General features: G+C 38.3%; 1 protein-coding gene across 1 annotated transcript in view; it reads left to right on the forward strand.

Annotated features, from left to right (window-relative positions):
- The window catches only part of MEI4 (meiotic double-stranded break formation protein 4), a 130,800-nt gene that overhangs the window by 76,240 nt on the left and 40,332 nt on the right, over window positions 1-14,228 (forward strand). Inside the window, exon 5 of the mRNA XM_068183891.1 lies at window positions 5,386-5,945. Within this exon, the coding sequence (XP_068039992.1) occupies window positions 5,386-5,945 (560 nt within the window). The remainder of the gene's footprint in view (window positions 1-5,385; window positions 5,946-14,228) is intronic.

Raw genomic sequence — 14,228 nt, forward strand, 5'->3', positions numbered from 1 at the left:
TAGAATAATGACAATAGAAGTTTGGCTTGGTTCCAGGTCAGGACAACAATGGGGTGCTAAACAAATAAGATTTCATGAAGAGGGGAGAGTAGTTTTTTCCTCAACCAGTCAGCTTGGTTAGTAATGAGAACAGAATAGAGGCAGAGTTACACATGAAAAAAAAAAAGGCAAAGAAATGTATGAGTTTTTAAATAAGAGAATAAACTTGATTTATTGTTCATGGAAAGTGCACTTCAAACAAACCAATCAATGAAAATTAAATGAAGAGTAACAGCCCTGAATAATGTAGATCTGGACATAATTTCTCTTATGTTTTCATTTCCTTTTAGAGGTTATTGACTGAACACCTACTTGGAAAGCAGAATGCTATGAATGTCTCATTTTTAGTTGTCTCTTGTTTTTTCTTTTAGAAGTGGAACTGAGAGTATCAACTGTAACTGAGTTTTAAAAGAACTTTACATGTCTGATGTCAGTGGTTTTGATTTTCAAGTGATAATCCATGTGTCTGCCCATGAAATGAGAGAATATAAACAATGTCTTGCTTGAAACTGTGCTTGAAACTGAAGCAATTTTTTCTTTGCAGAATTCAGATCATGTCTTCACTTTCCTTCTCACCTCTGCCACCTTCAAGCCAGTTTTCTGTTCTGCAGTCCCTGTTAGTGGTGAAACTGCAGGTAGATTAAGTTTTCAAAAGACTTGAAGATCATTTTACCATTTCACAGCAATTTCATCAGTTGAGGACCCTTCTTCCAGTTTTTAAATGTAGAACTACATGTAGCATTTGGCCTTTCTCATTCAAATGTACTCAAGTCTGAGGTAGACACCAGCAGAGTTTCTTAAGAAACCATCTTCCACCACCCCAGCTTCTACTACACAGATCTTATACAAGCTGCCTTTTCTGCTCTGCACTGGGTAGTGAGAGCATGAATGTGGGAGATGGGGCTGACTTTGGTGTTTCCTAGAGCTTTGTTTCTTTAGGACTAGCTGAAGTCTCCCTATTCTCTAATCATGGGGCTGGTTGGCATCTCACTGCTCAGATGAAAGTCTCTGTTTTGTGGTCCCACAGCAATATGTAAGTTCTGAGTTCTAGTGCCTGCACACTTGGCTGACACACTGTGCCGTGTGTAAGTCACTCCCTCATCCCTTGAGTGGCTTCTGATTTTCAGTTCATATTCTTTTCTGCAGCAGTGGATATGTGTAGAGGGATGTGAGTTCTTCAGCCTTTGCACCCCAAGGCTCTTTGTGGGACCACATCGTGCTTTGTTTAGGGCTCAGGATCTTGCTTTGTTTTTTAGCTCAGGATCTTAGTTTAGTAAGGAACTAAAGTACTAAATAGGAATTAAGAACTTAAATATTTCCTGAATTTGATGTGACAAATTTAAGGAGACTCTAAAATTGTTCACGACAAGATATTTCATTTCTTATGGTGTTGTAAAATTTGTAGTCACTTTATCACACACACTAAATTTTCATATTTCTTGTTCCAATACACTTATAGTAAAATGTTCTTGAAATTTAAAATATTTAAAGATCCTTGTTAGTCTGAGGCAGGCTTAATGCCATTTCTGGTTTTTTGGTGTTTTTTTTTACTTGATTACCACATGGTGTGAACATCAAGACTGCAAGACTGCTTTCTCATTTGAATAATAGGTAAGTACAAAGTGATGAGTTTAGCTTCTTTCAAGAAAAAAATTACAGGCTATTTCTAGACATTTTGAGGGAAATAATGAGTATTTCCTGGTGCGTTGTTTTGGTTGTTTTTTTTACAACATAACTGCTACCTCCTCCCCAAATGACTGGAACATGTAAATGGCTTAACAATTTTAAGCATTTTGTATTATTCATTTAGCTAGAAATACACTGATATTGGAGACTTACTGTAACAGGGTTTTCTGGAAGCTCATCATGGAACAGGAGTTTGGTATTGCAGTGGCTAGGAACCTAACCATAAATGCAGTATTGTCTCCTAGTGGAAGGAGTGTTTCATTGAATACCCTACCTCTTTTATTTGGGAATATCTTAAGTTTGGTTTCTATGGATATTGCTGTACTATTCTTCCCTTTTTCTTCTCATTACTTCACCTTTCTTTCACCTCTTCAGTGTTTGGTTTTTGTTTTTCTTTTTTTCATTTTACACTTCCACAAGAGAATCAGAAAACATACATATGGGGTTTTTGTACATAGTTCTTGCTTTGTTGCTTCTGAAATTAAATCCTCATAAGCAATTTTCATGTTGTCCCCTGGGATTGAGAACAGGAACAAAATAACCACATAGTGGAACTCACAGTAGATGGAGTCCTTGGAAGGGCTTATTTTCTTTAAATGGCACAAAAAAACCACTTTTCCTTTTTTCTTCTGAAATATGTTTTGCTCAAAACCTTAGGGAGAGAAGACATGAAAGATGGATTCCTGTTGTTGTTAGTCAGACCATGGGAACTGTGCTTTCCTTCTTTGCTCGCTTTTCCTGTTTAGGTATGCAGGGCATTTGGAAACAGTGTTAATCTATAAAATGCTAAGCTGGCCTTAAAAGGCCTTCCAGGCCTTTTCCTACCTCCTGGAAATGGCAGTTGATTTCCCTACAGTTAGCCCTTTCATTTTGAGTCAGTTGTGTGCCAATACCATGCAATTTCAAATATGTCTGAATGTTAAAGACATGAAACTCAACAATAAATAATAAACCATGTTTCCAGTTTTGATCTCGATAATAGTGCTTTCATTGGTACTGGTATGTTTTCAGAGACTGAATTGATGGTCAGAATTTAATTTGAAATGGTGAATTTAATGAAGTCCATATTAAAATTTTTGAGTAGTGTTTTATTAACATACAGAATACAGTAGATTGCTGCTTACGGATGTTTTCTGTGTTAAGAATGCTTTTTTTAACTTGCTATGAAATATAACATCTATTTCTTGTGCGACCAAACCATCTACAATTTGTTTTAATTAATTTAAGAGGAGTATGGTACTGCATGGGATCCTTGTGGAAAATGAATGTTATAGGCAAGTTTTCCACAAGTGAGAGGGGAAGCAGTTTTTGACTCTGCCCCAGTAAGCAGGGCTGAGCCAGGAGTTGGTCAGATGAGGAGGGTTCTAGCTTTGCCTCGTGGCACTGAGATGTTTATGGGTGTTGGTCTTTGTCATGGTTTGACACTGGCGCGATGCCAGCGCCCCCATGAAAATGTACTTTTCTAAATAATTGCTGTGAGATGTGGTCAGGAACAGAGCAGAGCAGGCCCAAGCTTAGTAACAAAGAAAAGAACTTTATTAAACTACTACTACTATAAAAACTACAAACACTAAATCCTGGATGAAGACTTTCCAAAACAACCCTCCTCCTCCCACCTAATTTCCAAACAAACTTAACAGTGAGACACCACCCAGGATCCTGATCAAGTTGCTACCCTTCAGATATTCAAATACTCAATCTTTCAAGGGAGACAGGAGTCTCTCCTGTGCCACAGACTCCCCAGGAAACACAATTGCCACCCTTGTGTTTCCATGTCACACATGGCAACTGCCCGGAGAAAATCTGCCATGGTGACACTCTCCTTTCCATGTCACAGTGCTCTCACCACCGTGCATGGACAGACTGCTCATAGGGCTCCTTTAAGGATGCTTTGCCATGGACCAAAAGAGACAACAGTTCAGTTTCTCATTTTGGGACTACAGTCCCCCCCATTTTCCCCTGGGGCTGAGGGTTCAAGAACAGAGGTCTTCTTCTCTTCTTCTTCCTCGAAGACAGAGGGCTTCTCCACACCTTTTCCAACTCTCCTCTGTTCTCTCTACTCTTCTGCTGGTGATCACTGAAACAGGTCTCTTGGCACACCAACGCACCCCCCTAAGTACAGCTTCTGTCAGGAGAATTTGGTTCAGTCTATAGCTAACAAGAAAAGTCCAGCCACAAGCCACTCCATCATCTCCTTCCAACTCAAGAATTTCTTCTTCCATCATCTCGGATCCCAGACTGTCTCTCTTCTACTTCAAATCAAGGAGGAGTAATATTTTACAAAGCCTTCATTTCTCAGGAAAGGGTTAAAAGCTCAGACTCCCTGGACGGCTGATATCTCTGCTCAGCAGCTGATTCCCAAGGCCAAGGCTGGGCACCTTCCCCCCTCCCCCCCCCCTTCTCCTCCGCGCCGGCAAAGTTACAGGTGCCGTCAGGACTCTCTGTCTCTTCCCTCTGGGGGGGGATGACCAAGACATCTCCGCTTCTCTCCACCCTTCCGTCCACAGGAGCTGGCTCGGTTCCAGTCCTTCTACCCCTCGGCTCACCTTGACCACGCCTCATGGCTTCCCCTCCCCCACCCAGCCTCATGGCTGGGCGGGGGAGGTCTGCACAGCACCTTGACCGGAACCAAAGAGAGCGAGCTCTTGGGAGTTCCTGCTTTTAACCCGCTGTGTTCTCAGAGGCGTATCCCTATCTTCAGTGGTCACTTCAGGTGCCAATATCCAAACTTGACCACTGATTGGTTTGACCCAACTTCCTGAAAAAAATCACTTCCATGTCAAACCACGACAGTCTTCCACTTCACCTCTCTGGCTTGTTTTGACTGTGATCTTTTGGCATAGGTGGCATGTAGAACAGGTGTTTTTTGTCACCTAGAGCTGAGTTTATGTCGAGAGGCATTGCCTTAAATATATTTAATGTGTGAAATGGGATGAAAGAGATTCTACAGTAGCACACAAAAGTAATTTATTGGTGTGAATGTACTGTATACTCTTGTAATGTAGTTTTTGTGTGTTTTTGAAGGAGATGGTATAGGATATGTGATGACTGAAGAAGCTTTTGATTCTGAAAGTTCCTCTTTGTTAAACAATGAAAAAATCAAACCCAATGTTCTGTTCAACTTTGACTGTTGTTAGAATTTCCTGCCTGACTGGGGAGAGAGGGTATACATAAAGAAGAATATTTTATTTGATGCAGTTATAGTAACAGACTTTCACTGCCTTTTAAAAGCAGTCTGAGTTTTTGAGAATAAAAGCAGTGAAAATGTTTGGAGGACCAGAAATTTACATGCATTTTCTTCCCTGGAAATTAATGGGAGTATAGATATTCACTTAAATTGTTTGGTTTATGTCTACTTAAATTATATATAGGAATACTTAAAATTTATGACAGTTTTAAACTCAGAATTACTGTTCATATTACTATGAGCATAAAACATACTGTTCACAAATAGACATTAACTTCTGAAATTTTTTACTTTTATTTAAAAATATCTTCTTCCACAGCTAAATTCTAGTTATGGGAAGGTCTTGGGGAGCCAACATACACATATATTACATGAATTTTGCATGGAAGTAAAAAGGAGAAAGTATATATGGCACTTTCAATAAGCATGTATTTAAGCATTGCACAAATGTAATTTTCATATTTGCATTTCAGGAAAACAGGATACCTCTACTCATACTCTTCTGGGTCAGGAATCTACAAACCCTACAAGTTACTCAAGCCAACTAGAAGACTCTGGATGTGATGTCTGTAATGACTCTGCATTTGATTCTTTAGGCATAGCTTCAGATTTTCACCAGTCTGAGCATAATGTCAACACTTCTAAACATTGGTTGGAAAGAGTTCCCCCGCTGAATCTTTGCTATACTAGCAAGGAGCAATCTCTGACTGCTCCCATGCATTTTTTGAAATGTTTGCTTGAAATAAGAAAACTGTCAGAAAGAGGAATTCTTCAAGCAGACTTCTCAGAGCTTGAGAATGATTCCTTCACCATATGCAATTCAGTGTCTCAGTTGCTTGATGGACTGACTGTTTTTTACAACAGTCCTAAATTCCCAGCTCCAAGTTTCATTACTGAAGGAGTTTGTGTTTTGATCAGTTTAATAACTGATACTAAATTATCGAATCATGTTTTGAAGAAGTGTTTCAAGAAGATAGAAGAATTTAAGAAAAATCTCATTCAAATTATTTTAAGAAATAGGAGTGTCAATAGGGTAAGTTTGAAACTTTCTTTCATATCCCATTTCCATATACTGTAATATTCTCCTGGTTTTATGCACTTTCAAAATACCCGTTTGTCTTATATTTTGAAGAGTACCAGAGATTTTTGTGATTGTTCTTTTCAGCAGTATGGATAATAAATGCTCTGAAGCACTTGAAAACGTTCTTGCTCATGCCTGCAAGAACTTGTAGCCTATTCACAAGTACAGGACTTCTAAATGACTGATAAAAATGCAGTTTAAAGCAACTTTTCAGAAAATATGCAGGAAAAGCACATTGTTCCTCTTGCTATATGGAGATAGACTGTGGTTATTCGTTCATATGTAATGAACTTTTATTCTTTCTTAAGCATCTAAATAAAATATTTGTTTTCTTCAGATATTCATCATTCTGTAGCTACTTGCAAATTTTTATTTTAAAGATACATAAGCAAATGAGTGAAGAGTTCAAAAATTATGTCCTCAGCACAATCAGCAAGTAGGCCTGAATTGCATTTTGTTTGTATTCATCGGTGTGTGTTGTTCCAAGATTCATCTTGTTAATTTCCTCATTCAGCTGAAATATCCCTGGTCTTTCTTCACAAGATGCACTACAGGTAGTGAATTTCATTGCCTGTCTTAGGATTTTTGGTTTTTATTCTGGATTTTAGAGTATCATGGAACAGACGCAATGGTGGTATTTTTGACACTTAGATGTACCAGTTTAGTGTCCCCATGTAGGTAACTATGCTACCATAAGAGCAAATTATCTCATCCCTGTAATCCTTGGAGCCTAAAGAATGTTTACTGGGTACTAGGTCCCTATTTTAGGATAAATTCTAAAGTTGCCTCACTGAAAATGAGAGCCTGGACATCTGGTATGCCTATGAATGGATGTACCCATTTGTCTTAATTTAAAATGAATCCAACTCACTGTGTATTGAGTATTTACCCCAGAACATGAGCATCAAACAAATATTGTCACCAAATTAAGAGGGCATTGGGTGAAAAGGATGTACCTGTATTTCAGTTAGGAAGCATTCAGACTGAAATCTTTCCAGGAGTAGCGCCTTGTGTTTCTAGTACCAGAAACATTTCCACTTTAGTGTCAGCATGGTGCAAGACTCTGTTTTTAATTAGAAGTGTCCCTGATCATTGTTTTGAAAGGATGTGACCATACATTCCTTTTGTATGGCATCAGAAATGGAGTTATACAGGTGTGACTCCTTTTGTGTGTGTGTGTGCGATCACTGGATACAAAATAAAAAGTTTGAACAGTCCTTCATTAAAGATTTCTTTATAATTGATGTCCACTGTTTCCACCATTTCCCATCTTGAATGGGAAGTCAGTAAATAATTGAAATTAGGTTGTTAAGTGTGGAAGAGCAATCCAGAGATTATCTGGAGATGGATTTTCTGTTCATTGGAGGAATCTAGAAAAGTCTAAGTGAGAGGTATCACATCTTAAATGGAAGAAAATACTCTGATAGATCAGAGGTGTTTAAGGCGGCAAAGTATTTTTATGAATCATTCAGGAGAGATAGAGTACATCCACATAATTTGAAAGTGGCATATTTTCTCTGAATAACTTCACTAAAACAGATGGCTTTTTATGAGATGTGTTGTATCTTGCTTCCACCAAAATATTGACGTAAGAGTCATTACTACTGGCAGCCATTACTTCAGTCAAACAGATCCAAAGTGTTTAAAAATTGTATAAACCAATTACTAAGGGCTAATCTTGGAGGTTCCCAGATTAGAGGTTTGGTTTTCTTTAAACTGAATTGAAAATGGAAGTAAACGTGTAGCATTCAGAATTAGTAGTGTAAATTGTATAAGTAATTCTTCATGTGTTGTGTACTAGATATCTTCCAGGAACACTTTATACAGGTGGTGATTGAAATATCCCAATTACAGGTTTTAAAAAAAAATTACCATTACTTACAAGGCTATTTTCTAGAAAGAGTTGCAAACTGCATGAATTTCAGTTCCAGGAAAATACTTAAATCCCTCCAGCATAAAAATATTAAGAATTTTGTTGTATCTAACCTTACTGTCAGAAAGCATTTGTATAGACAGCCATGCAGCGATGTAGTATTTGACACAGCTTTCCCTTTATCATCCTCATCATTAAAACTGTCAGGATCTTGCAAGAAGGACAGAGGTCTGTGAGAAACACCTTCAAAAACCTCACAGAGAGAAGTGGCTGTGGATTATACTTAATTAATTAATTACATCTTCAAGAGCAATCTCAGCTTTTTTCAGAGCAAGTTAAATAACTTTAAATAATCTTCGAGAACTGGAAAAGGAATCATTATCTCTACCCTAGATGTAAAGGAAAAACAGCAGCAGAATTACTTGCTGTAACTGTAGAGTCTTATTGTTTTAAATGTTTCTAATTATAAAGCGCTGGAAGCTGTAAGAACCAGCAAAGATGTGTATTCAGAATTTTTTTCCTGAATTCAGCTGCCTAAAGCTGCCTAAACTCTTGGATAGAGTCTGACCTGAAACTCCAAACTGACATAGGCATAAAAAAAAAAAAAAGTCAATTAAGATGTGTAGCAGAAAATAAAAGGTAATTTTATATAGAATATTAAATTATTTATATCAAAATACTAAAAATAACCTATTGGATTTTCTTTTTTTAAATTTTCTCTTTTCCCTCGATGTTTGGAGAACAGCTCAGAAATATGCACACAGTTGTTAGACACACAATCTTTTGGAATAAACCTTCTGGAAATATCTTAAGAAAGGAGCCTCAAGTCACAGCTGCTCAGGGTGAAGTATGAAGGTTAAGAGTTTTAACCGTCTGTGCAAGGCCTAACTTAGCAGTTTCTGCTGGCATGGTTTTGCATCCCTGTATGGCTGCCACAGAAAAGTTTTTTGAGGATTCTGTGTCTAACTCTGGTACAGATGAGCTGTTGCTTTCATGCAGCAAAATGTGTGACAGTCATTGCTAATCTGTGGTACAAGTACTTTGTTCATCACCAATTTTTGAGTCCTCAGCACTGAGACTTTTGGGGGTTTGTAGGGGTGTGTATTGCCTTTCAATTTGCAAGTTCTTTATCTGTGCTGAGTCACTCCACTGACAGACTCTGCTATATCAGCAGAAGCACTGTTGTATTTATGTAGGTTCCTTGCAAGTCCTGCTTTCAAGCAGACCAAAGTGTACTATAAAACTCATTGAGATTGTATTCAGTTGGCAGAGCCTCTGGCTCTGGCTTTCAAATGGACTCTACTACCTGACAAAACATGGGGAAACATTTTGCAAGGAAAACTCTGGTAGGAGCTATAGTACATAATTACAGCCCCAGTGGAGTAGAAACTTCAGAAAGGAAGAACTGGAACATTGTTTTTTGCTTAATCTACCTGCTTGGGATTTGACAATGTCTGTCTTCGCCCACCTCCACAGAGGCACAGCAAAATGTTCGTTTCTCCTGCTCCTAGTTGCATCACTCACTCACTGGCACTGCAGTGTGCCTGTTCTGTTGACGTTTGTATCTGTCGTCCAGAATGTGTCCAAACAGGGGATCATTTCTCCTATATCAGAAAAATACAACAGTTGGAGGCACTGGGGATTCCCAGCTCCCTGTACTGTGTAGGGTAGCACATGTGTTTTGTATTTCTAGTGGATGTTTTGCTCATGGTAGTAGAGCACTTCAGAGATGACATCCTGGAGCTTGCCTGGAAGCCTCCTGTGGTGAATCTAGGCTTGCTGTAGGTTCATATTATATGGAATTAGCTTTAAAACTCAAATCTGTCTAACAGAAATTAAGATGCTTTATATGTGTCATATTTACATCTCTTGTCTATACAACTGTGTGAAACTTCAATACAGTTATTGTGAGGGAATGCAGAGTCTCATTTATTACTTTGGAGATAAAAATAGGTTTATCGTTAGCCTCTTTCAGTGCCATTCAGTTGTGTTCAAAGCTGTCATGGCCAAGTACGTCACAGGGTGCTGCATTACGTGGGATTTCTGTGGTGTGATCCTTAGTGGTGTCACACCAGTTTGGCAGCACTGTAGACAATTCAGTTCACTGGTTGTACTTCCTTTAGGTGCAGTTGATACTGTAATTCAGAGCCTGGTTAATGCATCTGTTACAGGCCAAAAGATCCTGGCCTTCACCCTGGGTTTTTTACAGAGATCTGTGTGTGTTTCTTGGACCTCATATTTTAAGGAGTTAACCAAAACACAAAGACACTACTTTTGTGATTCTAGCACTGAGCTGTGTTGGGCTCCTGTTCAACAAGGACCTCATCTCTTTGACCCATCTCACTCATAATCTCTTTCAAGCCAGACCTAGAAAGAAGAGAGATGTGTTTCAGTGGTCTGTTGTTGTTTGCTTCTTCTCATGCTATGTTTAAAACATCAGTACTGACTTTGAAGATGATGTTAAGTCATGAATTGCTGCTCCAGTCAAGCAACACACACACACACAGAGGTTATGTGATATTTCCTTCCTTTTTTAAGCCTTTTTATTTTTCAGAAATTGGCTACCTTTAAGGTAATTGTTTTGAAGTTACTAGCATTAACAGCATCTGGAGGGACACTGAGACATCAACATATTTTTAGGAACTTCTCTTATCCTTTTTGGGACTTTACTACTCATTTTAATTTTTCTCTCATGTTTCATCTGTAAGCCTTTATGTAAAATTTTGCCACTGCTCAAAATATTACTATTGATTGATAACATTTAACAGAAAAGCAAATGCGGGAGTTCTGAAGTAGTATTTTACTGCCTTTACTGGGTATTTGTGTGAGAAAGAATTCCCAATTCATAATGAAAATAACAAGTTGAAAAGTAATACATTGAAAAGCAGAAAGAGAAATGTTTAAATCTCAGTGGCAATTATATAATGAAATGTATATATGTGCTTACGCAGTTAAAACAACACACATTCATCAGAACCATGGTTTTGAATCTTTTCTTATCTAGGATACAATTTGTATGATTCATTAATGACTGAATTTTCCTGGAAGAGAGTAGTCATAAACTTACTCTGATGCTTGAATACATGCAACAGTATGCATTTAATACATGCTGCAGCTAGTTGTGGTTGACAATAAATTTCCCCAACTGTATCTAGGTTTGCAGTATCTTTTGTCAGCCACAGCCAAGACAGGACTTAATTCACTGGTTTGCAAGAGTCTTTCCTGCTTAGGGACAAGTAAGATGTAAAAATAGTTATTCATGTCACTGGTGGTTTTCAAGTGTAAAATGAGCAGGCTTCAGTTTTCCTAATTGAGTCCTAAGGGGAATACTATGGGTGCATTTTCATCAGCCAAAAGACTTTGCTTTTACAGGGGAAGAGCACTTCATTTGTATGTATATTAAAGCATGTTGTCTTGATTTTGAGGTCTAGTAAGAGTCAATGTTTGAATCTCTTGATTATTGAATTAAATTTTCTCAGCAATCTCTTTTCATTATGTAGAGAATTAAGTCAAATGGTAATCAGAATCCATTGTCTTGAAAATTGCTACTGTCTAAAGTAATCACCAAACTTACTGACCCCCATTTACTTCAGTAAAGTGGATCATAGAAGTAACTAGACAAGAATGAATGAAATAAAATGTCCATCTTCCTCTTTCAGCTAGCCTCAGCTGATGCAGATCATACACTAAAGTTACAAATTATGGAAGAAATACAGGACAAAGTTAGCTTGTCCAGCAGATGCTGAGTGGGCTGAAGCTCCCCATCAGGACAAGAGCCTGTGAGCTTAATGCCTCTTGCAAAAAGACTTAGTTGATAGACTCCCCTTGATCAGGGGCATGTAGTAAACCCCAGTCACAAAGTTCCCTTTGTTGCCTCAGTCTCTGATTCCGGCCCACAGGCTTTCAAGCTGCCCATGGATGTTATTCTAAGATAACTCTCCACACTCAGTCTAGCTCTTGAGGCAGAGAGCAATCTCTCCACTTCTCCTTTCTCCCCTGTCTATTCTGAACACTCTTTAGCCTTCAATAATCATGCTCCAGTCATGGGGCTTTTCCCCCTGAGCTTCAGTAATGGCAACAAGGTTGTAGCTTTCTAGCAGCACAGTGGCTTCCAACTCCTCCAGTTTTTGCCCATGCTGTGTGCATTGGTGTAAAGGCACCTCAGCTGAGTTCTCAGTCATGTCGCCTTCCTAGAGGAGCAGTCATGAATTCCTTTGAGACATTTGCCTCCCTGGTGTTTCCCTGTTGGCTTCTGTTACCTCAGGAGTCCCTGGCTCATCTCCCGAAGACTGCAAGTGTGCTTCAGTGAGGCTAGCACATTTCAGAATCAGCAGCAGAGGATCCTCACTAGCACCCCATGGCTCTAATCTTTGCATATCACCCCACAGCTTGCCAGGGACAAGCTTGATGCTGACAGCCCACAGCAGTGAAGCCAAATGATGGTCCTACTGGAGAACATTAGGTTAAGAAGAGTGGAGAAAAGCATGAACAAGATTATGAAAGAGGGGAGATTTAGCCTGGGTATTAAGAAGAAATTCTCTACTGTGAGGGCAATAAATGCTGAAACAGGCTGCCCTTAGAAGTTGTGGATGTGCCAGGCCTGCCACTGTTCAAGGTCAGGCTGGATAAGTCCTTGAGCAACCTGGTCTAATGAGAGATGTCTCTGCCCATGGCAGAGAGGCTTGGGAGTAGATCATCTTTAAGGTCCCTTCCAACCTTTACATTCCATGATTGTATGATTCTATGAAGGGCTAAGGGCAGAGTAAGGGCTGGAAATGTGGCCTACAGAGCAAAGAGTTGAAATAATATGTATCAATTTTTGAGACTGATAGAAGAAATATTGGCATGTAAACAGGAAGAGAGAGTTACATGAGAACCATCAATTAACAAAGGAAGCAATGTGAAGATAAGAAAAGGGGTGCTAATGTTCTCTGTATAAAAGTGAGCTTTTCAACTGGCATTGATGATTAGGAGTGGAAGTCAGGTTGGACTAAATGGGCAAGGGTTATGTGAAATCAAAGGTGAAAATAGTTTTGTTTGTAATACTTCACAAATTGAGTATTCCTGCAATAATTATTTGTGTATTCTGTATTGCCAAATATGTCAGTTTATTGGGAAAGAGAGTGGTTACTTAAGGCAAAAACTGTAAATTAGCAAAACAGAAAGTAAGGTGCAGTTGTCACAGCTGCATGGTGTAGTGAATCACGCAACTCACAAAGGAATTAAACTTAGAAATTTTAGATATCCACTATTAAATAAAATCTAACATGCGGATAAATGAGTTCTAAAAAAACTAATTCCTTAAGTTTTGTATGCTGTTTCCTGGGAAACAGTGTGTGTGCTCTCTGCTTTGGTTATCAGTCATTTCCTCTGCAAGTAACTTTTGATAGCCAGTTTGAAATCACTTGGAAAGAAGTGAAAGGTCAATAATACCTTCAAGTAGGCTTTAAAATCTGTAGCTAGGTGAAGGAGAGACCAAGTTAGTATGCCTGAGATAAGCTGAATGATGACATTATATATTCATTTTGGCAACAGCCAGGTTGACAATGCACACATCCTTCCCAGCTGCTGTCACAGCATTGCCCACTCTTGCTCTGCATCCTGAGTAACATGGGTTCTGAGGCAGTAGAACCTGGGGTGTGGGAGGAGGGCTAGGGAGAGGTGATACAGGACCTGTACAGTGAACCAGGCTCCATTATTTCCTTTTTCTAATGGTATATTTTTTACAATCTAATTTTGTGACTGCTTTTACCTGAGGATTCCTGAAATGCATTGGTTTTATTTTGTCTACAACATTAAAAAAGCCCAAGGGATTAAAAGATTTCTGTTCCTTTTTAACATTGGATAGAGTAGAGAGTTGAACATATGCTTTTATCTTTAATAAAACTATATACTATTCGATTTTTTTTGTATTCATGATTCCAGAGTATAATTAGCAATACATGAGCATTACTGTACAACAAGGTCTTACGTTTGTTTGCTATTTGCAGATTCATTGCTTATATGCTATAAATTTGTTCTGCACGCATTTAATGCATATAGTCTATGAGCGTTATTTTAACCTTTTGGTTTTCTCTTATTTTCTTAAAATATTGTTTTAGGAACATAAGAGTCCCACCAAGATACAATGTAAAACCAATATTTTTTAATAAGTCAGCGGGATTTTAAAAATCAATATTTATTAAATATAATTACTATACATTTTCCATAATATGTTACTGGGAAGTATTTTTATTCTAAGGATATGTTTATTAACAATGTTTATTAAATATTAGTAAATTCACCAGTGGCATTTTTTGGTGCCATTGATACTCATATCTCAAGTACCCTAAGTGGCATGATTACAAAATATAAAATACCTA

The sequence above is a fragment of the Anomalospiza imberbis genome, chromosome 3 (genome assembly GCF_031753505.1).
Source record: "Anomalospiza imberbis isolate Cuckoo-Finch-1a 21T00152 chromosome 3, ASM3175350v1, whole genome shotgun sequence".
Lineage (NCBI taxonomy): Eukaryota > Metazoa > Chordata > Aves > Passeriformes > Viduidae > Anomalospiza > Anomalospiza imberbis.